This window comes from Aspergillus welwitschiae, assembly GCF_003344945.1.
Source record: "Aspergillus welwitschiae strain CBS 139.54b unplaced genomic scaffold BDQ94scaffold_10, whole genome shotgun sequence".
In the NCBI taxonomy this organism is placed as follows: Eukaryota; Fungi; Ascomycota; class Eurotiomycetes; order Eurotiales; family Aspergillaceae; genus Aspergillus; species Aspergillus welwitschiae.
In genome coordinates, this window is record NW_020798704.1 from 917,534 (window position 1) to 941,281 (window position 23,748).

Here is a 23,748-nt window from a genome sequence, read left to right on the forward strand (position 1 = left end):
CGCAGCCCCACCAGGCGGTAGTGTGTGGTTCAGCTTGGGTCCCTTATTCGGCTGCTTACAGAGATATCATCAAAATGGCTAGTACGATACAAACGCTCATCATCAGGGTTTCTATGAAACTGCTAGTGCTCCGTTGCTCATATACAAGGTCTATTCCATCATCGTCGCGCCGCTTTCCGTCATCTCCAGCCTCTCTTGCTGAGCCATCGCTTGGGCAGAAACGATTTCAGCCAGCCGCTTTAGTCGCGGCGTTTGAAGCCCTTCAGAGACTGTTAGCATTACTCGGCGCAATGTCCGCTGTGGTCCACTTACAAGACGGGGTGTATGTCTCCAAAGCTGTTATAACACGTGGCTCCGCAATCTCATACGGGCCACTATCTTCCATGTCAACAGGTGTCAGAAGGAGAACATCACTCTTCTCGGTGACACGGGAGGCCACCGCTTTCATGATTTCACCATTGATAGGTTGCTCATAGTCAGCCACGAGATACTGGTTCAGAAGTTTCTGGATTTGGTTTGGTGAGAGCCTAAGAACTGTCAGTACTGCATGAGGTTTCAGCAGAACAACCTGATCGAAACTCACATCCAACAAATATCCTGGATAATCTCAATGTCATTCAAAGTGGCCTTCTTGAGCTGAAGAAGCTTGGTTGCTTGCTAGATAGAGCTAATTTCAGCAAATAGCACAATCCCTTCGTCTCGATAGACACCTTACCATTAGATGCTCCAGCTGAAGTGTACCCTCTGGCATATCATGGCTCTTGCACCACTCCTCAATGCGGGTGATATTGTAGTTGATCTGCAGACCACGTTTCCAGGAGAGAAAGTTTCTCCGCATGAGGAGGTCATTGAATGCAGTGACACCAACAAGTCGGAGAAGCTCAGTGACCGTCTGTGTTATGATAGTCTCTTCCAGATAGAAAGCCTTCATTGCTTTGTAGACATTATTCAAGAGACTGAGAAGGTTATCCATACTGTAGGCTGGGTTGTTGTTGGAGGGTAGGAGCTTCCCAAGGAACCTGTTTGTCTCGCTTGTAACAAACCCTGGGAGGGACTGGGATTCAATGATCGCTGGTACAATCATCTTGTAAAGTTTCTTCTTCAATACTTTCATCCACGTATGATAAATGTTGAACTCCAGGCTTTCGAGATCATGCTTCACAATCTCTAGCAGACGATCGTACTCAAAATTATCCGTCTTCTGTGCTTCGTACCAGTCTTCGGCCAAGAAAACGAAAGACAACATTTCGTGAACATTTGAAAGCCAAAAGGCCCCTGGATTAATAGCATCCTCTCCATCGTGCTGCATGACCTCTTGCTGGATTGACTGCATAACGTTGGCCAGGAAACGCTCGGACTCTTTCACAAAGCCATTGTTCCACATTTCGGAAGTCACTAAATTGATTAAATAAGCTGGGAACAAGACCTCCTTCTCCGTAGGTGGAGGTGTAGAGCTGGGTAGTGGAATTTTCAGGTTGCGTATCAAACCCATAGTCACCTCTTCATTGAGCTCATCTTCTTCAGACAACAAGTTCTCGAGTTCTACCTCAACGGAGTCCAGGCCTGGAGAGAAAGCATTTCCCGAGAAATGCTGGCGGCCCATAGCCGAGCTAGGAATGGCCATCGACACTGGCCTCGGGTTATAGGCGCCACTGAAACGATCAATATCGATCCGCTCAGCACCGGCACTTCGCCTTTTGGGCTTGGGCTTCTTGGAAGAAACGAGGTTTATCAAGCCGCTCGCAGGCGGCTGAATGGGCCCACCATTCTGCTGGTCTCCATTCACGCCGTTTGCAGGTACAACTCTCTTTGCAAGCTCAAGCTGTTCTTCGAGATCGACTATCTGCTGACGAAGGGATGCCTTTTCATTTTCAGCATCCGTATTCAGCTGCTGAAGTTTCTCCAACTCTTGGTTTGCGGTACGAATCGATTCTCGTGAGATCTTCTCTTCTTCTTGGAGACGCTTGATGGTTGCCTGCGCATCATTATGGTGCTGTTGTAACTTGTTCATTTCCTCCTCCATGGCAGTTAAGCGAGCAGCAGTAATACCTGCCTGGTTTGCTTCGGCCTGTAATTCTTTCGAACGATTCTCGAGCACATTGTGACGGCTTCTCCACGACTTCACTTGTGTCTCATAGTTCTCCAGTTGCGAGTTGAGTGACTTATTTTCTCGCTTCAAAGATTCGAGGTACTGAGTCAACTCTACCACCTTATTCTCCAGCTTATAAGAGATCTGTTTGAGGTCCCGAGCATCCTCGCGAAGCTTCTTGTACTCTCTCCTGGCCTGCTTTCCTCTCCAGAGGTTCTGGACAATGATCACTTTTCTGCGGTATTGTCTCCAAGCGCGTAGCTGTCGCCAGGAACGGAACGATCGCTGTATTACTTTGGCTGCATTGCCATGAATCGTGTCGAGGATATTCTGCCTGCAAAGGAATCCCTTTGCAACTGACTGGAAAAGAACGAAATTGGCACGGATGCGGTTGTAATTCCGCCGCTCCTTCTGTCCTCGCCATACCCTCTGAATCGTCGTAGCTGCCTTGACCTGCCGAATTTCAGCTGCACGTTGTCTTGCCAAGAAACCTCTAATAAGAGCCTGTGTTGTGAGGATAGAGGCACGAGCCTCAAGATATCTGCGGCGGTAGTACTTGCATCGAAGGTTTTTCTGTATCATAACAGCGCACCCATTCAATCTTGATGTGCGAAGATTTTCGAGAAAAGCAAGCATGCCTGCTCGGAAGAATATCTTCGTTAAACCAAGCTGATATTTATCTTGCTTTTGCTGGGTACCATCCCCGAGAGCTTTCTGTAGAATGGCATGGCACATATCCCTGATTTCTGACGTCCATTGCGATGAGTGACAAAGCATGTAGTACCGGATTGCAAATTCTTCGTATGTCCAGCGTGTAGGATATCCAGCCGTACTGATCCGTACAGTCTCAAGGACACCACAGGCTCTCAGCTGACTGAGGACCATCGGCCCTTCGAATTTCCAAGACTCCTTAGCCTCATTAGGCTTGATGCAGCGTATGTAGTGCACGTCGGTAGAGTTAATTGTGTTCATAAGCTCAATCAATGATGACTTGAAGATTCCTCCCAGAGTTGGCTTGCGATTGACAGCAACGCCAATTTTTCGACCTGGGGCAGCCACAGGTTTGGATGAAATAGAAGCCGAATCTTTCTCGCGAACGGCTGCAGCCGTGTCCAAGATTTCTTTCACAAAATCATTTGAAGAGCCACGCAGAATCTCCAGATGCTCATCTGGGACAGTGTCCCGGTTCTTTTCAATGAAGCCGTCGGACTCGTAAGTCACATCGACTGCATAATGACATATCGTAAACGCGGATTTGCCAAAACGTGGCTTCTTGTAGAACTTCTGCTTATCTGCGGCGAAATTGTGGTGCAGCTTGGTCACGAACTGCTCATCCGAGCCCATAGGCAACCGAGATTCTTCATCCAAAAGGGATAAGATACCCAATTTTGCTTCAATCAGGTCAATACAAGGTTGGTTATCCGAAAAGTCAATGAACGTCCAGTCTATCTGCTCGCGCACATATTCTTCCTGTTCGAGTTTGAACACGTGCTGGTTAAACTCTTGCTGCAGCTTCTCATTGGCGTAGTTGATGCAAAACTGCTCGAAGGAATTTTTCGCAAAATGTTCGAACCCGTAAATATCCAAGACCCCAATAAAAGACTTGAACTTGTTCAAAATACTATCGGTAGCCAGACCTTGGTTGATCCTGTCAACAAGCCAATCGAATAGGCTAGAGTAAATGAATTTAGCAACCGAGTCCCGGACCACTGTGGCCTGTTGTTGGGTTAGATTGGACGTTATCTTTTCCCCTCGTGTAATTAATTGTTTCTTGACTATCCATTTCGCGAATTCGTTGGCGTCAATTCCAAGCAATTGACAAGCTCGAACAAGTGAAGGTTCCGAGGAAGACAAACTCGAATCTGTCCTGGTGGCGGTTATTCTGACATTCCCAAGGTGCAACAAAGCAGCTAGCACACGGAAAATTTCCGCCTGCGTTCCTTCCGGGACCCCTATAGTACTCAAGGACTTCTTTGTTGCATTGAATTCGGCTCTGTCATCAACACCATCAATCGTCGGTGTACCACCCTGGTTAAGATAATCGAAATCCTCAACGGATGTGAGGCCAAGCTCCTGTTTTTCGGGGTCAGTGGCACCGGCAACCAGTTGGTAGAATATATGATAATTGCGCTCTTTCAATGGCTGGAAGACAAGACGAGATCGTTCAAGAAGGTAAGTTCGTATCTTTGCGCCGATGATATTGGTCCTGTCATCGAACATTATTTCAATGTACTTTCCAAACCGCGAGGAATTATCGTTGCGGGTGGTTTTGGCATTTCCGAAAGCTTCCATGACAGGATTAGTAGCCAGAATTTGCTCTTCAGTTTCGCTGATTGCATCTGCTCGACTGGTAGTATACTTTCCGGGTTGATCTGAAGACTCGCGGGTTGCAAAATAACGCATAATGTACTTTGCGCTGACCGTTTTCCCGGCACCTGATTCACCAGAGACTACAATCGTTTGATTCTTTCCATCGCGTAGCATGTCACTAAACACATTTCGTAAGCAAACACACATGTTTTGAGATAAGGTGTCGCTCTTACGCGAACGCTTCCTCAGCGATAGCAAAAAGGTGTGGCGCCTGAGATGCCCTATGTTTTCCAGCATATACTTGCACCATTTGCGGGACATAAAGTGAATCGACCCGAGCAAAGGGATTGGTAGCAATAAGAACGATGCCACTATATGTGTATATTTCCTTCTGGGCATAACGCAGCTTGATGGCCTGCAAAACTGGACTGGACTCAGTAACCACCGTAATCTTGGTTCGGAGACACACCCACCAGCTGGCTCATTCAGATGAGACAAGTTTGTAAGGTCTTCGCTGGCTTCGAGCATGGCAGGATTCATCAACGGCGGCAGTTTTGGATTGTTGTCTACCTGTAACTCGGCCTGGGTTGTTTCCAGAGTTTTTGTCTTCTCACATAAACCTGTTAGTCGATATCATACCTTCCATCCGAAATAGTCGGGCAAATAATCTGGTACGAACCTCTCCAGTTTCTATCAAAAAGACTAGCTGCACTTTGTCCCCATCAACCAACTTCTCTTTGACTTCAGATGCGACCCATCCCTCGGTCGGATCAGGCTGCCAAGCCCTTGTTCCGACCTCGTAATTGTGAGCCATTGCGTTCAAGTCTGTAGATATATTGTCTCTCTATATATCGACGTGACCGGAGAAAGCAACCTATGCAGGACGTTCGGAGGATCTGTTCGAATGATCGATGTTAAAAGGCATCTAGTGAGGAGGTAAGGGAAAAGCACAACTAATTAGAGCAGTTCGAGAAATGATTTCCCCGTCTGGTAGTGGTAGCGACGGGCTCTATTTTTGATTATAAGTCAGAAGAAAGCATCATGCTTCGCTTTAGGGAGAAATTACTGAACTGGCTAACAGCTGGCGTTACCGAGCCGCAACCCCTGAGGCGGCACCTGGAGAGCGGCGCCACTTGTCGACGCGATCCCCACAGTTGTCAGCACCAGCGCCAAGAGCCAGAAGGCAGGAACATCATCTATTACTGCTATCTAGTTATTGATGATGATCGGAAACTCTTAAGGGGTTATCTACTCTACCCCAGAAACATATATATACAAGAATGACTGAAACGGACAATTTTCTAGCTCATATGCAGCTGCGAGTCCAAGTTGTGGCAGATGCTCTGCAGAGCATAGACAGTGTTACTTACATCAACAGAAGATGGTGACAGAACAGGCGGTGAAGAAACACTAGCGATTAGCTAAGACGGACCACTCACTACTATGACCCATGCACCATGCTAACCCGCTATGGGGGTAAAAGCAGCTTTTTCGTCCGTCTAGTATGAACTCGCTGGTTTGGAAAAAGGGAAGATATCAGCGTTTTCAATAGCAACTATGGGAATTATGATACTCTGGCCATGAAGTGCTGTTTTTCTTTTCCCACACATGGCCATCAAGGGAGCAAGCGGAGATACGACCTCTGTGTACTTCTCAAGTCTGGAGTATGTTCATACTGCACAATCGTTGCTTGGACACAATATATGGATAGAAAGTGATTAGAAAATGTGTCACGCAACAAGACTAGCGATGCGCACAATGCCTTGAACAAGGAAACGCCAAGGGATCAATTGCACCGCATAGGCGCTTCCCAAGACATTGGGACGACATTCTGAGGCAGTATTACTAGGCGGAAACGACAAGTCAAAAGGACTGAGGGGTGGAGCAGTGACAAATAAATAATAAATATGATAAAGTAAAGGCGAAAAACATTGAAATAACAAAAAAAAAAAAAAAAGAAAAAAGAAAAAAAGAAAAAAAAACACCACTTGAGGGCTAGGCGTCATGAACTGGTTCATGCATGCTCCGAGCTTGATTTATTGAGCCATGCTGAACGTTCTCAGCTCTGTTTACATTCTGCTGCCTCCTTCTTCGGCTTTGAGGCGCCATCCTGTTCTGGTGTCAGCACGGACAGACGGTATAAGCAAACGATAATCAATTAATGCGCACCTCTTCGTCGGAGTCATCATCGACGTCCCGGTCGGATCTCCTCTCATCATCATCGTCTTCATCATCTTCATCCTCGTCTTCATCGTCCTCCTCGTCGTATTCATCGGCATCCATGTCGTCACCCAACTCTTCGAACTGAAGGGCCTCTCCCGTGAACCAGTCGATGGCTCTGGGGATAAGCTTCTCCTTGATGTCTTCACCGAGCTGATAATCAAGTTCCAGTCGCTCTTCGATATCAGTAGCAACGGTATCATCGTCGTCAGTCGGGGGCTGAGGGGGGGAGAAGAAGTTGAAAAATGACTCCGTGGGGACGGTAATTTTGACAATCCGAGTCTGTTTCGTGTCTAAGCGATGTCAGCTACAGTGTACATTCGATAAATGCTATTTCGACACCCACTCTTGTTTCTCTGTTTCTTGCTCTCAATGCGGACAGTGAGATCTTTATCAGCCTTCCAATCGATCTTAGTGCCTTCGGCGTGATCGTAGATGAAATCACCGCCGTAGCCGTTTTCTTCCTTGTAGTAGTAGGTCTTCGAAATAGTCTTGTTTGTGAAATAGGCATTCTCCGAGAATTCGAAGATGAGACGGAAGCCTGGGCGATCGAGGTATTCCATACGGATATCGACGAGATGTTTCAAAGCCTCTTCATCTCGTTCGGTGATCATTTCTGCAAGAGAAATCTGGTTTTTCATAGCTGAGAGCCAGAATTCAGGTATGCCGGCGATTTGAGACTCCTGGTCCTCTTCTTTGGTGGCTTCAGCCTCATCTTTAGAGTCGACATCCTCTTCATCACCCTGTCCCGCCTCGACTTCACCATCCGTAGGCTCTGCGGCTCCGTTGACTATCGTGGAACGCCTCTGATACAACGGAGTAAACTTCGCGAAATATTTCTTCTCAAGTTCCAGTACCTCTTCCTGAAACTGGGCTTCCAATTTAGCGTGCTCCTTCTGGATGCCCTTCAGGCCAGCAACGCGCCGGCGGACTGACACGGGTAAGGATTCAATGTAGCCCGAAGAGCGGCCAACTAGGGATCCAAGTTTTCCCTGAATCATGGAAACGAGCCCGGGGTTGCGTGCAAACAGGGAAGCCGCCGTAGCGTGGTCAAGAGACTCTATATTTGGTTTGTATGAGAAAGTATCTTGAAGGAAACGAGGAAACTTACCTTCTTTGATACTAGCAATTCCAGGTTGCTGGGCATGAGAAGAAATAGGAGCATTGTTGGCCGGGGTATTTTGTGGTGTCCTGCAAGCGTCATATCTCGTCAGAAATCAAAGAGCATACCATACCAAAATGTTTGAGATGTTGGTAGTTCGAAGAAGGGATTCTTACGGAGCCACTGGAAAGTCCGCTTTCTTATTCCTGATGGGCTCAGACATCGTGACAGTGCTGTTTAGGGGGTGGGGGAGGGAATGAGGAGATGGTTTGGTAGAGGGGTCTGGCGAAGAGAGTTAAGGAAGAATTTGATACGTTTTGCGAGGTCTGGAATAATACTGGCTTGGTGGGATCCTTAGCGCCCTTGGGCCGAGGGGCTTGGCGGGACGGGGGCGCTGGCTGTTGAGAACTTTTCAAAAGCTCCCAACAATACAGTATCAAATACTGGTGTCGGCAGGCTATATGCTCTGTCATTCCAAGGCATTTACTATTATCTATTTCTTTAATCAATAGTTCAATATATATGCGGTAGCCTCCTATACTTTAGAGTATTTAATAGCCTCGAAACCATGCTCTTCTGTTTCCAGATTACCATACTATACAGTGGAAATCTACCATTGTTTCTTAGCTTTCCAACATTCACACGGAGTAGTCTACACTACCTCGTCAAAACGCACATACACGACGCAACTCTCTATGGGGTTCTTCTTACTGTATATGATGGTAATATCCAAGAGCCGCAGAAATAGTTAGCGGAGGGGGGTTTGGGCGTCGAGCAATTGAGAAAACACCAGAATGATATATCATTTCACCATAGCCATACGCGGCCATAATCCTGCAGGTTATAGGCAAGCTAAGACTCCTTACCTCCGCTCCGACTCTCTAAGAGCAGGAGACATATAATGAGAAAAAGTTACATGTGTAGAATCTGAAGATTTTCATGTGCTCGATACAGGCCATCATGAGCTATGCTGTTCGCTATTTTCTAGCTACTATTAAGACAGAAAAAAACTTTGGCTGACTTGAGTCTAAAATTGATCTACAGCCAGTGAAATCTGTATGCAATCGAGGAAGGATTCATAATTCGATGCGTACTGTGACAACATCCCACCATCTAGATAGTCACGTGGAGATAAGACGTCAAGCCGGTCATAAAGAGCATCTTCGGACCATCACTTTAGTCCACGCACAAATACAGATCGGGAAATTACACATCCTACGCAGTTCTTAACTCTGAGTGTTCAGCGCTAGGAGATTGACGTTCTCGGCATGCGAAGAATCAAATAAATCATTCTAATTTCCGTCAATCGCCTGTCGGTGTCAACAAAAATCGACCTCTACACGGAGTCGAACAGACCTTCAAAAGCGCATAGGAGGTATCATTGTCAAGATGGAGCGTGATGTACAACCGCCACTGGAGGCTCGGTCACCCATGTTTCCAATTGGGACTGATCGTCGCCGCAACTCAATAAGAAGCAGGTTCTTCACACTAGACAATACCCTCCTGGTGGGTCTTGCTGATGGTCTTCCAGCTATAGCGTTGTTTCAGACGTTGAAATGGCCCGCAACGAGGTGCGTCCAGATGCCGGCGAAGCTTGTGGAACAACAAACGTAACTATCTATATTAGATATATGATGGACCGATCTCAGAGAGTATCCCTTCCAGCATTGTTTCCTTTTCCCACCGCCGGAACCGCAAGGACTCCACCACAAGCTTCACCTATTTTCAGGAAGATCAGGATCACCCGGACTGGCCAAATGAAGCTGTCATAGATGCCGAAAGTGACGTTGACAACTTATCTGATATTGAGCCGAACGAGTCAATTAGATCCTCTAAGCGTCCGTCCTTTTCTCGAGACTCCGTCCAAGACCCCCTTCTACGAAGGTCTCTATCAGCTTCGTCGCATGATTATTGCCATAGGGGCGATCAAAGGGTAAGTCAAAAAGTCCACATCGTTTCGGAAGACTTGACCATCGTGATTGCGGGGTTTTCGACGAGTCCCACCGGCCTGCTATTGTACTATCTCTCTTGCCTCTTGTCCCTCGGGGTATTCTACCTCCTATTTCGTTGGTTTCCAAAGTACCGAGTCCGTTTGATGGGGATGCCAACCCCTCTTCAAAGCTGTCAATGGGTTGTAATTGAGGTAAGCAATGTGGCGTATGGAATTATGACACCTTATCACTGAACTGGGCCTAGGATCAATGGAATCAACTTGACATTCATACGGTCCATACTGAAGTATACGGTCGTCCCCTCTCCACAGTCTTCAGTCCTAACTACGAGTTCTATGACGAGGACAACGACCCTACAATCTCTCAGTTACGGTACATTGATTACAGATATCTTCGTCTTATCTACCACCCAGCCGATGACAAGTTCTGTCTAATCGGTGGCTGGAAAGACCCTTCCTGGAAGAACGCGAAAGGGATGAGAGCTGGACTGGATGCCGATGACCGTGATAGCCGCGAACAGGTGTTTGGCAAGAATCTCATTGATATCCAGCAGAAAACTGCTATCCAACTTCTTATGGATGAGGTACATGTTCACCGACGTTAAATGGTGGATTGGCGTGCTCACTTTTTTAGGCTTTCCACCCATTCTATATTTTCCAACTTGCTAGCCTTGTCCTCTGGTCGCTTGACCAGTATTACTATTATGCTGTCTGCATCTTTTTGATCTCTGTGATAAGTATAAGTGCTACTATAATTGAAACCAAAGCAGTATGCTGTCTTGTCAAACCAATGTGGTGGTGTGCTAACCTTATTTAGACAATGAATCGCTTGAGGGATATTTCACTGTTTGAGTGCGATATCCGTGTGCTTAGGAATGGGTTTTGTAAGTCATTCTTCTTGAAACCAACAACCTTCCTGCAGGACTAACATTCTTTTCTCCAAACAGGGAGATCAGTCCCATCTCGGGAGCTTGTCCCGGGTGATGTTTACGAATTTTCTGACCCCTCCCTGAACCATGTCCCTTGTGACTGTATCTTGTTATCCGGTGACTGTATTGTGAATGAGAGCATGCTCACAGGTTCGAATATCATCTCTCCAGGGTTTTGATGAGGAATCTAATGGAGGTACAGGTGAATCTGTCCCTGTCTCTAAAGTCCCACTAACAGACGATGCCCTTAAATACCTAAATTTGAGTGCACCCTCAATCCATCCCGCTCTTGCAAGACATTTCTTGTTCAGCGGTACGAAAGTTATTCGAGCACGCCGTCCCCAAGGTGTTGATGATGACGAAGCTATTGCTTTGGCAGTGGTTGTGCGAACAGGATTCCTGACCACGAAAGGTGCCCTTGTTCGATCGATGCTCTTCCCAAAGCCTTCCGGCTTTAGTTTTTACCGGGACTCATTCCGATATATATCCGTTATGGCTATCATTGCGATTTTAGGTTTCGTGGCCTCGTTCATCAATTTTATTCGCCTCGGTGTAAGAATAGCTTGAATGCCAAGCAAGAGCTCCTGTGACTAACAAGTTACAGCTTTCATGGCATCTGATCATTGTTAGAGCACTCGACCTGATTACGATCGTTGTGCCTCCGGCCTTGCCGGCCACGCTGAGCATCGGAACCAATTTCGCTCTCTCACGGCTTAAGGCACATAAAATATATTGCATCAGTCCGCAAAGGTATGAGCATATACCAAGTTTCGAAGGAGACTATGTTAAGCTTTTCAACAGAGTCAATGTAGGGGGCAAGCTAGATGTGATCTGTTTCGATAAGACGGGTACTCTCACGGAAGATGGACTGGATGTACTAGGGGTGCGGATCGTGGACCACAATAGAAGGTTTATATGCATGCACACTACACTTCATACATTTGCTTATCAGTTCGCAGATTCTCCGACCTGCTCCCTAAGCTGTGTCTCGCTTCCCCGACATCATCATATACGGATAGCATTCGAGATATGAGCAGGTACAATAACACCCTTTACACCATGGCAACATGCCACTCTTTGAGAGTTGTGGACGGCGAACTTCTTGGGGACCCCCTAGATGTAAAAATGTTTCAGTTCACCGGTTGGTCCTTCGAAGAAGGTGGGAGCCATACTGAAGAAGCGGATTCCGAGACGATATTACCGTCAATTGCGAGACCACCCCTTAGTGAAAACCACCCCAGTGCTTATCAGCGACATAAAATAGAGGTCGGTACACTCTTTTGATGCTTATGAATTGGTTGGATCTGACCATGCAAACCTAGGCACCGCTAGAACTCGGCATTTTGCGTACCTTTGAATTCGTGTCACATCTCCGTCGCGCAAGTGTTATTGTGCGTCAGTATGGTGACACTGGTGCTAGCACTTTCGTGAAAGGTGCACCGGAAAGTGTGAAGGCCATATGTCTCCCGAGCAGCTGTAAGTTTGCACCTGCTTAGGTCCTAGTTTGAAGCTAACGCATGACTCTCTAGTACCTCACGATTTCGACGAGCTCCTGAGTAACTATACTCACAAGGGCTATCGTGTCATCGCTTGTGCGGCGAAATATGAGCCAAAACTAAGCTGGATGAGAGTCCAGAAAATGGCCCGTGCTGATGCTGAATGTGATTTGGAGTTTCTCGGCTTTATCATTTTCGAGAACAAACTGAAGCCAAACACGGCTGAAACTGTTGCTGAGCTTAACAAAGCAGGGATACGCAACATAATGTGTACCGGTGATAACATATTGACTGCAGTAAGTGTTGCTCGCGAATGCGGTCTAATTAGTGGAGACGAACAATGCTTCGTTCCTCGCTTCGTACAAGGTCAGCTGTCCTCGAAAGGCGTCGTTGCCTTTGTTAACCTTGCACCAGGCCATCCTCCTGATAACGTGTCCGACGACTGTCTTTGCTGGGAAAGTGTAGATAATCCAGCATTGAAGCTTAGCCCGAGTACTCTTATGGTATGGTATCTTCATTTACCGTGGAAAGAAGAGTGGAACATGGCTAACGGCGAGAAGCCTTCACTGGATTCGACGGCTGTAGACTTATCTATACCAGGCAATGCCTGCAGCCTTGGCCATTACTCTCTCGCCATTAGTGGCGAGATGTTTAGGTGGATCGTGGACTTTGGAAGCGAATTGCTTATCAAAAGGGTGTGTATACCGGCATGAGTCTACGATTATGAGTTGGCTTTTTTTCGTTTCGACATCGTTTTTACTTCCATTTAACACTATTTGCAGGTACTTGTGCGTGGAAAAGTTTTCGCGAGAATGTCGCCTGATGAGAAACATGAACTAGTGGAGAAGCTTCAATCACTAGACTATTGCTGCGGATTTTGTGGCGATGGTGCTAATGACTGCGGGGCATTAAAAGCCGCTGATGTCGGGGTCTCCCTATCAGATGCCGAAGCTTCAGTTGCTGCTCCATTCACCAGCCGCCGCTTTGACATATCCTGTGTTCCGACGCTAATCAGGTAACAAACATTCGAATTGAGATACCTTACTTTGCATTGGTCGTCTAACAAGGAGACAGGGAAGGCCGAGGCGCCTTGGTCACAAGCTTTTGCTGCTTCAAGTACATGAGCCTTTATTCAGCAATTCAGTTTTCAACTGTCAGCTTTTTATATGCTTCAGGGTCAAATCTTGGTGACTTTCAGGTGAATCTCAAGGTTCCTAAGATGCAAAATATACCCTGCTAACAAAGTATGAAGTTCCTTTATATCGACTTATGCCTCATATTACCGATAGCGATTTTTAGTAAGTCTCTTGACTGGATCAAGGATGTCAATCACCAGTGATTTTGAGACTGACTCTGCTCACCAGTGGGATGGACCAAGCCAAACCCTGTACTATCGCGGAAACGGCCCACTGCTGATCTTGTATCACGCAAAGTCTTAATCCCGCTGCTAGGTCAAATAACAATATGCATCGTGACTCAATTAATCGCATTCGAGACTGTTAAATCGCAACCATGGTGGGTAACATGGCTTTTCCTTAGCTCAATCTTGCTTTCAAGACAATCACTAACCTACGTAGGTTTCAACCCCCTCGGCTAGATCTGGAGGAAAGCAACATTGAGAATTCCGAGAACACTGTGCTTTTCCTGCTTTCCTGCTTTCAATACATATTGTCAAGTGTTGTCCTTAGCGTCGGACCGCCTTTCAGAAGACCGATGAGCTCCAACAGTCAGTCCCCTTGGCATGCATGGTTGGCTATATTACTAACTGAGTCTAGAACCATTCCTTTCTATGATAATTGTGGATTTGATGATCTCCTGCTACATGCTGTTCACACCCTCAAAATGGCTGAAGCGGGTCATACAATTGACGTACCTGCCGGGAAGTTTTGCGTGGTGGTTGCTGACACTTGCTGTCATGAGCTTTTTGTTCTCTTGGCTGGCAGAAAAGGATCTTTTTCCTAGATTGGCTCATTTGCTAGGGCGCGTGTACACAGCGTTGCGACCAGATCACCCCAAAAAGCGTCGCCAGTACAAGGTACTACTCGAGGAAATGCAAGGGTAGATGAACTTCCACTTTTGCATATCTCCTAATATTTCAAATATATAGTCGTCATCCTGACTTAAGAGTCTGACTGAATGGTTCCTTTAATGACGACAGAAAGCGCGAACCTTTTGTGTTAACAACTCGATTAAGATATCTGATGTAGTCCTCAAGAAAATCGATTGTCTTCCAATCTCAACAAACCAGACCATTATTCAGGTCTGAGAATATTCGGCAATTAATGGTCCCATGGATGCTTCCAACCCAACAAAGCAGGGCCGTCTTTCTTCGCTCTGTACATCAGCTATAGACCAGTAGAAATGTTATGGTTAGCAATATTCGCTATAAAGTCGCGTGAGATTCGTACAAAGAACCACATGCTAGCTCCCAATGCAGTCGCGGTGAAACGATAGAGAGGTCGAGCGGGATGAATATGAATTGGGTGGTTTGCAGCCATATCTGCACATTACAAGTCAGTTCCAGCCGATTAATGAAATTAGAAGAAGGTGATAGGAGATTTGAGCGCCATACTTTTCTGCCGTCTAAGGACTTATGTATCAGGCTTGAGGGTTCGAAGAAAGGTAAATCAATAGCAATGAGGGATCGGTACGGACTAGATTAGAAGTGCAGCATTATATCATCACGTGATACCAAGAATTCGGCTCCAGGTAACAGCCGGTATGGTTTGAAGTCATGGACGATCAATCTATTTTCCTTCGTACATCTCAACTAGTGAGATCATGATCGTCATCCAGTAAATTCATCTTGTGAATCATCAGAGCACTATGATAGCTGTGGCTCTGACACGAGTTAAGGGATCACGCCTCATACTATCTTGAAACAGTCTTCAACAGCCTTTCTGCCATCAACCTGATATTGTTAGGTATTCACGGATTTTCTTTCTGATACAAGCCATATATTTATTTGAATTTAACACCACAGTTTCTCGAGACGTGTGGCTCCTAGCCGAGTTTCCTGCTTCAATAGGACCGCAGTGGTCAAGAATACGCGCGACGTTCGCATTTGCCTTGACGCTAACAGCTCATACCTGTATTGCAACTTGGTTCGGGCATTGTATTAGGGAGATAGAGCCTCCCATTTGACCCGATATTGCACGACTGGCACCATTCTTTCACATATATGATCGCTTTGGTGAGAAGCAGAGTGTGGGTAGAAAATGGTCATAGTGTCCCTCGAGAGAGACAGCAATGGCAACAACCGGTTCCATGGGTGCACTAGCATACGTGATTTTGAATTCTTGGGTAAGCTTGGTGAGGGTACTTTTGGGTGGGTTTCAGGAAGCCTTTACAATGTGTCCTTTAACTGAATTTCTACAGTGAGGTCTACAAAGCGAGATCGAAAAAGGACAATACTGTCGTTGCGCTCAAAAAGATACTCATGCACAATGAGAGAGACGGGGTAAGATGACCGACTGGGATCACCGCGTGGGTATATGCTAACCGATGCCCTCGAAGTTCCCCATAACCGCACTCCGTGAAATTAAACTCCTGAAGATGCTATCTCACACTAATATATTACATCTCAAAGAAATGGCAGTCGAACGGAGTAAAGGTAAGTACCAAATCCCATCGCAAAATGAAACGTGCTTATAGAAGCACAGGGGAGGGACGTAAAAAGCCAAGCATGTACATGGTAACACCATATATGGAACACGATCTTTCGGGCCTCCTAGAGAACCCCGCTGTCCAGTTCACTGAAGCTCAAATCAAGTGTTATATGCTTCAACTTCTTGAAGGTCTCAGATATTTGCATGAGGTATCAGTTCTCGAGAAATACTGAAGATTTTTGCCCTAACGTGTTATAGAATCGTATATTACATCGAGACATGAAGGGTCGGTGAACCGTCAAGCAGAACAAAGCCTCTCTAACTAACTACCGATAGCTGCCAACCTACTTATTAGCAATAGAGGCATACTTCAAATTGCTGATTTCGGATTAGCCCGACCATATGAAGAGGCCCCTCCTCAGCCTGGGCGAGGGGGTGGAGAAGCACGAAGGGATTATACTACGCTCGTTGTAACCCGATGGTATCGCCCTCCGGAATTGCTTCTTCAACTCCGGCGTTATACGACAGCCATCGACATGTGGGGCGTTGGGTAAATGAAATATCTTAATTTTCGTGGTGATGTTAGTCTGACACTCGCAGATGCGTCTTCGGGGAAATGTTCAAAGGAAAACCGATCCTTGCCGGGAATAGCGATCTCAACCAGGCGCAAATGATTTTCAGTCTTGTAGGCTCGCCTACAGAAGAGACCATGCCAGGGTGGTCTTCACTACCAGGATGTGAGGGAGTGAAGAATTTTGGTAACAGACCGGGCAACTTACGTGAAGTATTCAAAGAGTATCGTCCACCCTCCTCGAAAAGACCAGGTGAATAATAAACTTCGAATATATGCCTAACCTTTTATCAGGCAAGGTCCTATAGCGATATCCTTGCTTAGTGAGCTTTTAAAGCTCGACTGGCGGAAACGAATCAATGCTATCGATGCTCTGAAACATCCTTACTTTTCAACCCCGCCACTGCCTGCACGGCCTGGAGAGTTACCGTCTTTTGAAGATTCCCATGAGCTTGATAGGAGAAGATTCCGTGGACAAAAGGCACCCATGCCACCGGTACCTGCGGGTGGTGGTTTAGGGATCGGTGGCCCGAACGGAAATCGGGCAAGTGGTTCAGGGAACAGAACAGGCATCGACGGCCGAAATAGTCGTCTTCCAAATGCAGCCCGTGGTACTTGGAACAACGGGGTTCCGGGAGTCCCTTCACAACGCTCTGTTGACAATCGTAACTGTGAGATGCACGCAGCTCGGTCAAGGACAGGTGGGGAGGATCTCAGCCAAGGAGCCTGGCATAAAGGCGGGTTGCCACCTCGTCCGCCGACGTCAAACCACCAGACATGGGCTTCTGGTGGCATAGGTAAATTGGGACGCGACAGAAGCCACCAGGCTCGAGGGCGGTCTGAAGGAAATCTAGACTCCTATATTCCAAGCTATGCTGGCGGAGGCGAACGTCATTGGGAAAGAGACCCCAATTGGGGCTACAATACGGATCGGCGTGACATCAATAATGGTGACTCGGCCTACCAACCTGTGAGAAGAGACTATTCGCGAGAAAACCTGTCAAGACGAAGGAGTCGTAGTCCCGGCTCCAGGGAAGGTGGTCGTGATGCAGCTAGGACATTCCATCGCAGATGAGTTGGATTCGCCTGCGCTACCACGACCCTGCAATCGCTACTAATGGTGCGATATTTTGTCATTGACTGGTCGCAGAACAAGCACACCGCAGGTCATTGAAATAGAGACATGTGGGCTTAAAATTAGTAGCACACATAATAATCAACTATCTGGCATCAAATCTATCTGTATAGCATGTGTTCAAATATAGGTTCAAGTGGTTATATCTCTTTCGTGCACACTGGCGAGAAAGCAAGCCAGTGCCGGAAAGAAAACAAAAAGAAAACCAAAAAAAGAAAAAGAAAAAGGAAAAGAAAAGAAAGGCGCAGCGGTGTTGAATGTTCTGCCAACAGGCTGGCAATCGTAGACTAACTTGTTTTCTCATGTCCAATGCGCACGAAGAAATCTTAAGTCAGAGTAATAGAGCCGTAAATAGCTAGCTAGCGTATCACAGGTTCGAATCAAAACTCAAGAAAAATTTGTTCTGACAGCTTCCTTGGACGAGAGCCGTTGAGGGACCTCTGCCGCATAACAAATGAACAAGGTTCGCAATTATTTTGTGATTCCCCTTCGTTTCTAATTCCTTCCGGAGAATGGGTAGTGACCTGCCTGCCTATACCTCTTAGGCATAGATATAAGCACAAGAGAGGGGTGCTTTAATACAAGATACGCGTCATAATTCGAGCTAGATTGAATGATCAGTCAGGAAAGTCATAATGTGATATCGAAGAAAGAGATTTCGTACATCCGAGGCTTTCAAGCCTTTCGTACAAGTCCTTGATTGTCGTGTTGTCGACACTGCTAATATCGGCCATCAAGTAGGCCACCTAATATGGTCAGCCTCGCGCTGTATGGAAGTGTCAATACATAACAACATACATCGCCTCTGCTATCGGTCATTTGCTTGTCAACATTGTGATCGCCAAGGATCTCATTAACTGGAGGCCATCAGCAAAGTACGCATTAGTCCGGCTTTGTCAAAAGAAGCCTACCTTTTCGCAAAACACCCGGAACGTTCTGATGAATGAAGATGACCTATTTCAACAATATTAGCCATTATTCAATGGCAAGGATCATGTTTGTGTACTCACTCGGGCATGGTCGGGTTCGTCCATCGTCAGGGACCGCAGAGCAACTTCCGGCAGGTTTACGGCCCCCAGTGTTGTGCCTTCATTAACATATCTCACCAAGGCTTCTGCGACCTCAACGCCAATCGCACGCTGCGCCTCCTCTGTGCTACCTCCAATATGTGGCGTGAGGATCAAGTTCTTGAGTCCCCTGAGATCCGTTGCCCAGTCATTGAGGCTTTGATTGAAATAATCACCATTTCCAGCTGGCTCATTGGGATAAACATCGAGAGCAGCACCCGCCACTTTCCCGGACCGCATTGCATGGATTAGAGCAGGAATGTCCACGACACTTCCCCGACTGGCATTTATCAAATAACTACCAGACTTCATTTGCTCAAACTGGCGTTGTCCTATCATGTTCCGTGTTTCTGGGAGCTCAGGAACATGGCACGTGATAAAGTCTGACTCAGACAAGAGGATCTCAAGGGTTGGTACTTGGCGAGCAGTACCCAATGCCATCAGGTTCACTACGTCGTAGAAAATAACTGACATGCCCATAGCCTCTGCTAGAACGGACAGTTGAGCGCCAATATGGCCATATCCGATTATACCTGACAGGAGCATTAGCCTACAGCAATTAATGGCAGAAACATGAAAATACCAAGGGTCTTTCCGCGAATTTCCCAGCACTTGTTGCTCACTTTGTTCCATGTGCCGTTATGCATCTCATTGGAACGGTCACCCAGTTGACGGGCAAGAGCAATGATTTCAGCTATAACCAATTCTGCAACACTACGGGAGTTGCTAAACGGTGAGTTGAAGACCGCAATTCCATGTTCAGCTGCATATTGTAGATCAACCTGGTTCGTTCCAATGCAGAAACAACCAATAACAATGAGATTCCGAGCTTCCTTTAAAACACGAGCACTCAGCTTGGTCTTCGATCGAATCCCAATCACATGTACATCTCTGTTCATCGGGGGAGGCAAGTCAGACAGATACCAGAGCTGAAGCAAATACGATACTACTAACCGAATTTTCTCAATGAGCTGATCTTCCGGAAGGGAAGATTTAAGAAATTCCACCTGATAGCCCTGTTTGGTAAGGATGTCCCTACCCGTTTGGTTGACGTTTTCCAGAAGCAAGACCTTAATATCCTCCGTGGCGAACGGTTTCAAATGCTTTGCATTTGCTAGAGGTATCGTACGGCTTCCAAAAGCCGAGCCACCATGGCTGGATGGAGCAGACTGGAAAGAAGCGGTAGGAGAGGTAGAGAAATTCAAGCTTTGTGAAGGGTTGAGATTTGATCCCTCTCGGGCATTTATGTCCCTTGCAGACGTAGCCATTTGGTGAGATCTGGTATGAGAAAAAAAAGAGTGAGTAGTATTCTGGTGTGCTAGAAAATAGAGGGCACAAATAGTGATGGTATATCAGAAAATCTAATGAGAGTGAACAGTAAGACCCAAAGTGACAAGAGGAGGGGTTCTGAATTTTAAAACCTCCGGAACCGGACTTGAAGAGAGGCGTTCCACATTCTTTGTGACTAACACCTCATCTGGCGTTATAATCTGTTTGAGTCATCAAATGGCACAGTAGTTAGTTAACTAGTTACTTGTGGAGGGGCAAGCAACAGCGGGGCCGAAACATCCCCTCTTAATCCGTATCCACACAAATCATCTCATGATTTCTCTCTATCTACCCTGTACTACGTATACAGTGTACACTTGGACCGTGAGAGGCGCCATATTTTGTAAAATATTCTTAGAAGGATAAGCGATAGGCCAAACGACAAATTCATAGATTAGCACCTTGCACTCCATATCAATCAATTGCCATGGCTTATAACTGCAATAACAATGGTCTTTAGACCCAGGTCACTAGGATCTCGCTTCTACAGCTTTCATATTTTTGTGCTTGGTTAATCGAGATGCTCATATAACAGCCAATGACCCGCTAATTGATCTCGTCTAAACTAAAACTTAACTGCTAGATTTTAAACCTGAAGGCCTTCCAATTTCTTCGCAGTCTCATCTGCACCACTTGTAGCCTTTGTAGTCTGCTTGGCTTTGTTTTTGTTGGAAGTACTATCTTTCGGCAGCTCTTTAGAGTATGGGATAAATTCGGGAGCGCCCGGGATATACTTTCTCAAAGGCTCCGGCACGATAATACCCTAAAACATTATCAGTATCATTACCATCAGCATGTGGGCTCAGAGTCATGACGTACATCATCCGTCTGGTAGTTCTCAAGCACACAGCAGAGTGTACGTTCGGTTGCACACAAAGTCGCATTCAGGGCATGAACGTAGGACTTCTTTACATCAGTAGCCTTCTTCGTGCCATAGCGAATCTCTAGGGCTCTGGATTGATAATCGGTACAGTTGGAGCAGGATACTAATTCCTTATACTCTCCTTGAAATGGGAACCACGCCTCGAGGTCATACTTCTTCGATGCGGCATTGTTCAATGCTCCCGAAACAATAGCGACAACCTGGTACGGTAGGCCAAGAGACCGGTAGAATTCTTCCGAAGTGGCCATCATTTCGTCAAAAGCTTGCCACGAGTCTTCCGGTTTCGTGAGGACAAATTGTTCGATCTGGGCTGAGTTAGCATGACAAGCAACATAGGTAGCCCAGGGCGTATCACCTTCTCGAACTGATGGACACGAAAGATGCCCCATGCATCCTTACCATGAGCACCTGCCTCTTTCCGGTAGCAAGTGCTATATCCAGCGTACCTGTGTGCTGGTTAGCCTAAAAGAGAAGTTGACTGGACATGCTGGGACCACCAACTTGATTGGGAGATCTTTATCTTGCAGCCACTCTCCGTCATGCAAGGCTGAAAGTGGTTGCTCTGAAGTAGCAATTAGATACTTGTCGGTGGACTTGTCTTCACTTTCCGTGACTTTGTATAGCTCCTCGTCGAACTGTTCAAGCTGGGCGGTCTTCGCCATCATGTCCTTGAGCATGAATTGAGGGGGTTGGTTAGGCTTGTAGCCTTTACCCCAGAGGAATTCTAAGCCATAGTTGATGAGCGCGAGATTGAGGAAAAGCCCATAACCTGTCAAACAGTAGCCGCGGTGGCCAACCACTTTGACCCCACGCTCTGAATCGAACCCATCTAGACGAGTGAGAACCTCATGGTGAGAGAGACAGTTGCGCTTCTCGACCTTCACATTGTCGGGCGCCCACTTCCTTATTACGGCGTTGTCGTCCTAACAGTAGTCCTTTCGGTTAGATGAGTCTCTTGTCTCAGACCGAGTACAATACGTACTTCATTGTTGCTCACGGGAACAGAATCATGAACAATGTTGCCAATGGTCCGAATTTTGCTGTCTCTTTGCTTTTCCTTTTGGATAGCAAGTTCCTCGGCGTCCTTCTTGCTTTTCTCGAGGTTGGCTTTCTGTTCCATCAGGTCATTCGCGTCTTCCTTATTCTTTTTCAGAATTATATGTCAGTTTTTTGCCACCGCAATAAGGGATAAAATAGTTAAATTAAATAAGAGTAGAATTTGGTATATATGTAAAATAAATGCGAACCTTCTTTCTCTTGCCAATCTCCTTTTGAAGGGCATTGAGCTGGGAGTTAATCTGCATAACCTCATACCGTGCTATAGGATATCAGAGATCAGCCGTTTAAAATGTGAAATACCTGTGAAAAAGCAAATAACATACCACGCCGCGCCTCTTCGTATAGGGAGAGGACCTCATCAACAACACTTTCTGGGGCGTAGCGTTTCCGTTGGCTCTCTTTAATTTTGTTCGGATCGCCACCGCGATCACTGATGAAGTCTGCCAGATCAAGCATGTTGAACGAATTATCCTTGTACAGTACAGAAATTTAGTGTCTCAACATCCAAGTAGAGGGGACAAAATAGCGGCGACAGTTGGCGGGGAGGACAGCTTGTAATAAGTTGGAAAGGAGGGGCTAGAGAACTCGGTTGGTGTATAATCAGATGGAGGGGCAGAAATTTAGGCGCTCGACCGATTGGGTATAGCATACTCATACTAATGAAAGTTAGTCGGCCATACTGCACAAATTGCATTTGTCGGCTGTCTATAATCTGCCCTCTAACACCTTCCTTTGTTATAGGAATCGATACCATCACATCTCTCATGTCTTGAAAGCTAAGCTACTGTGTATTTATTAGATTATGTAACAAAGACAGTAATTGGGAAATCGAGTGCCGAAATATCACAGCTGCACCAGTGAAGAGCTGCAAAAAACGTCTCCCAGAAATACAACAACCTAGGCTAATCAACAGCTATGTTGCCTCTCCGAAAAAGAAAAATGATATCCAAACGAGACGTAGCCATTCTCTAGGCCAACCAGGCTAGATACCTAACCTGCTACATCATAAGCCTTATCACATTACAGCGCATTTGTTGCCTCCTGCCGGCTGTGATGGGTTTTGCGACTTTTCGATTTCCCCGATCATTAAGTCAAACGCTTTCGCAACATTATAGTCGAGACGAGCACTAGCCTCAGTAAATGCACAATGGAATTCTTCACAAAGCTGCCGGCCTTCATCTAGAGACACCTGGCGTTGCTCAGATTTGAGATCGCTTTTATTTCCGACAAGCACAAGGGGTACATGATCGGCACCCTTATTTCATGTCAGCGACTAGGGTGGCTGCAAGGTACAAATGAGATACTCACAAGATGGTTCAGAATCTTGTCACGTATGACCCTCACCATGTCGAACGACTGGCGTGAAGCCACCGAGTAGACAATAATATACCCATGTATTCCGATGAAATGCTTGGAGTTCAATATACTGTACTCGTCCTACAGCAGTATTAGCCATATACCGGAAACTCTATGATCAGGTCAGATTTTCTCCATACCTGACCAGCTGTGTCAACGATTTCAGTGGCATAATCTTGGCCGTTGTATTTGATGATTCGACTGAAAGTGTTTTCGATCGTTGGATAGTAGCTTTCTACAAAATGATGTTCAACAAATCGAACTGTAAGAGAAGATTTACCTGGGAAAGATTTAGTGAGTATGAGTAGATCAAACAAGCAAGGCTTTTCATAGAGATAGGAGGCCATACCCACAGAGCGACTGCCAACAATAGCTATTTTGCGCTGCTTCGGTGCACTAGGCATCTTTTAGAATACGGAGCGGGAAAGTGGCTATAAGATATAAGGTAATGCTTGCAGAAGTTGATCAATGAATTAGAGATGATTGCGCACAAAGATATAGGCTTCTCGAGGTCATTAACAGGTATCTAAGCACGAACCCAACAGTTTGTTAGAGGCCTCAGTGGTCAAACTTTGTTAATCGTGTAGCACTTATGATAGGGATGGCAATCAGATCACAGATGAGCTCACCCGGGAGTGGCGAA

At 46.3% G+C, this 23,748-nt stretch overlaps 7 protein-coding genes across 7 annotated transcripts; 2 read left to right on the forward strand and 5 right to left on the reverse strand.

Annotated features, from left to right (window-relative positions):
• On the reverse strand, nt 1-5,470 carry BDQ94DRAFT_140641 (type V myosin). Its single transcript, XM_026765663.1, has 7 exons — nt 5,079-5,470; nt 4,873-5,005; nt 4,633-4,822; nt 716-4,577; nt 584-657; nt 313-527; nt 1-260 (listed from the first exon to the last, which is right to left on the reverse strand). The coding sequence occupies exons 1-7, from the start codon at nt 5,211-5,213 to the stop codon at nt 151-153; spliced, it is 4,719 nt and encodes a 1,572-aa protein (XP_026628341.1). The 5' UTR covers nt 5,214-5,470; the 3' UTR covers nt 1-150.
• Nucleotides 5,471-6,379: 909 nt separating this feature from the next.
• nap1 (histone chaperone NAP1) lies at nt 6,380-8,016 on the reverse strand. Its single transcript, XM_026765664.1, has 5 exons — nt 7,898-8,016; nt 7,731-7,810; nt 6,966-7,679; nt 6,569-6,912; nt 6,380-6,509 (listed from the first exon to the last, which is right to left on the reverse strand). The coding sequence occupies exons 1-5, from the start codon at nt 7,942-7,944 to the stop codon at nt 6,459-6,461; spliced, it is 1,236 nt and encodes a 411-aa protein (XP_026628342.1). The 5' UTR covers nt 7,945-8,016; the 3' UTR covers nt 6,380-6,458.
• An 829-nt stretch (nt 8,017-8,845) lies between these two features.
• BDQ94DRAFT_12639 (putative P-type ATPase) lies at nt 8,846-14,446 on the forward strand. The gene is made up of 21 exons (XM_026763872.1): nt 8,846-9,195; nt 9,253-9,292; nt 9,349-9,864; nt 9,918-10,256; nt 10,307-10,441; nt 10,490-10,556; nt 10,620-10,751; nt 10,804-11,153; nt 11,206-11,351; nt 11,403-11,510; nt 11,561-11,867; nt 11,924-12,077; nt 12,131-12,463; nt 12,512-12,600; nt 12,658-12,792; nt 12,880-13,112; nt 13,172-13,295; nt 13,350-13,395; nt 13,462-13,612; nt 13,675-13,823; nt 13,873-14,446. The coding sequence occupies exons 2-21, from the start codon at nt 9,278-9,280 to the stop codon at nt 14,157-14,159; spliced, it is 3,816 nt and encodes a 1,271-aa protein (XP_026628343.1). The 5' UTR covers nt 8,846-9,195; nt 9,253-9,277; the 3' UTR covers nt 14,160-14,446.
• A 400-nt stretch (nt 14,447-14,846) lies between these two features.
• BDQ94DRAFT_140659 (CDC2/CDK family serine/threonine-protein kinase) lies at nt 14,847-17,475 on the forward strand. The gene is made up of 9 exons (XM_026765665.1): nt 14,847-15,021; nt 15,081-15,425; nt 15,476-15,557; nt 15,614-15,710; nt 15,760-15,914; nt 15,964-15,991; nt 16,042-16,255; nt 16,306-16,500; nt 16,571-17,475. The coding sequence occupies exons 2-9, from the start codon at nt 15,316-15,318 to the stop codon at nt 17,349-17,351; spliced, it is 1,662 nt and encodes a 553-aa protein (XP_026628344.1). The 5' UTR covers nt 14,847-15,021; nt 15,081-15,315; the 3' UTR covers nt 17,352-17,475.
• BDQ94DRAFT_140665 (D-3-phosphoglycerate dehydrogenase) lies at nt 17,476-20,090 on the reverse strand. The gene is made up of 7 exons (XM_026765666.1): nt 19,433-20,090; nt 19,062-19,369; nt 18,422-19,011; nt 18,323-18,365; nt 18,210-18,268; nt 18,076-18,157; nt 17,476-18,015 (listed from the first exon to the last, which is right to left on the reverse strand). The coding sequence occupies exons 1-7, from the start codon at nt 19,744-19,746 to the stop codon at nt 17,987-17,989; spliced, it is 1,425 nt and encodes a 474-aa protein (XP_026628345.1). The 5' UTR covers nt 19,747-20,090; the 3' UTR covers nt 17,476-17,986.
• Nucleotides 20,072-22,322, reverse strand: BDQ94DRAFT_140667 (serine--tRNA ligase SES1). Its single transcript, XM_026765667.1, has 7 exons — nt 22,073-22,322; nt 21,938-22,008; nt 21,673-21,834; nt 21,192-21,613; nt 21,046-21,136; nt 20,627-20,995; nt 20,072-20,570 (listed from the first exon to the last, which is right to left on the reverse strand). The coding sequence occupies exons 1-7, from the start codon at nt 22,203-22,205 to the stop codon at nt 20,394-20,396; spliced, it is 1,425 nt and encodes a 474-aa protein (XP_026628346.1). The 5' UTR covers nt 22,206-22,322; the 3' UTR covers nt 20,072-20,393.
• A 132-nt stretch (nt 22,323-22,454) lies between these two features.
• rhbA (Rheb family small GTPase rhbA) lies at nt 22,455-23,700 on the reverse strand (the record flags this gene model as incomplete). Its single annotated transcript, XM_026765668.1, has 4 exons — nt 23,455-23,700; nt 23,246-23,385; nt 23,058-23,186; nt 22,455-23,004 (listed from the first exon to the last, which is right to left on the reverse strand). Coding segments are annotated over exons 1-4 (559 nt in total), but the record flags the coding sequence as incomplete, so codon positions are not given.
• Nucleotides 23,701-23,748: the final 48 nt, after the last annotated feature.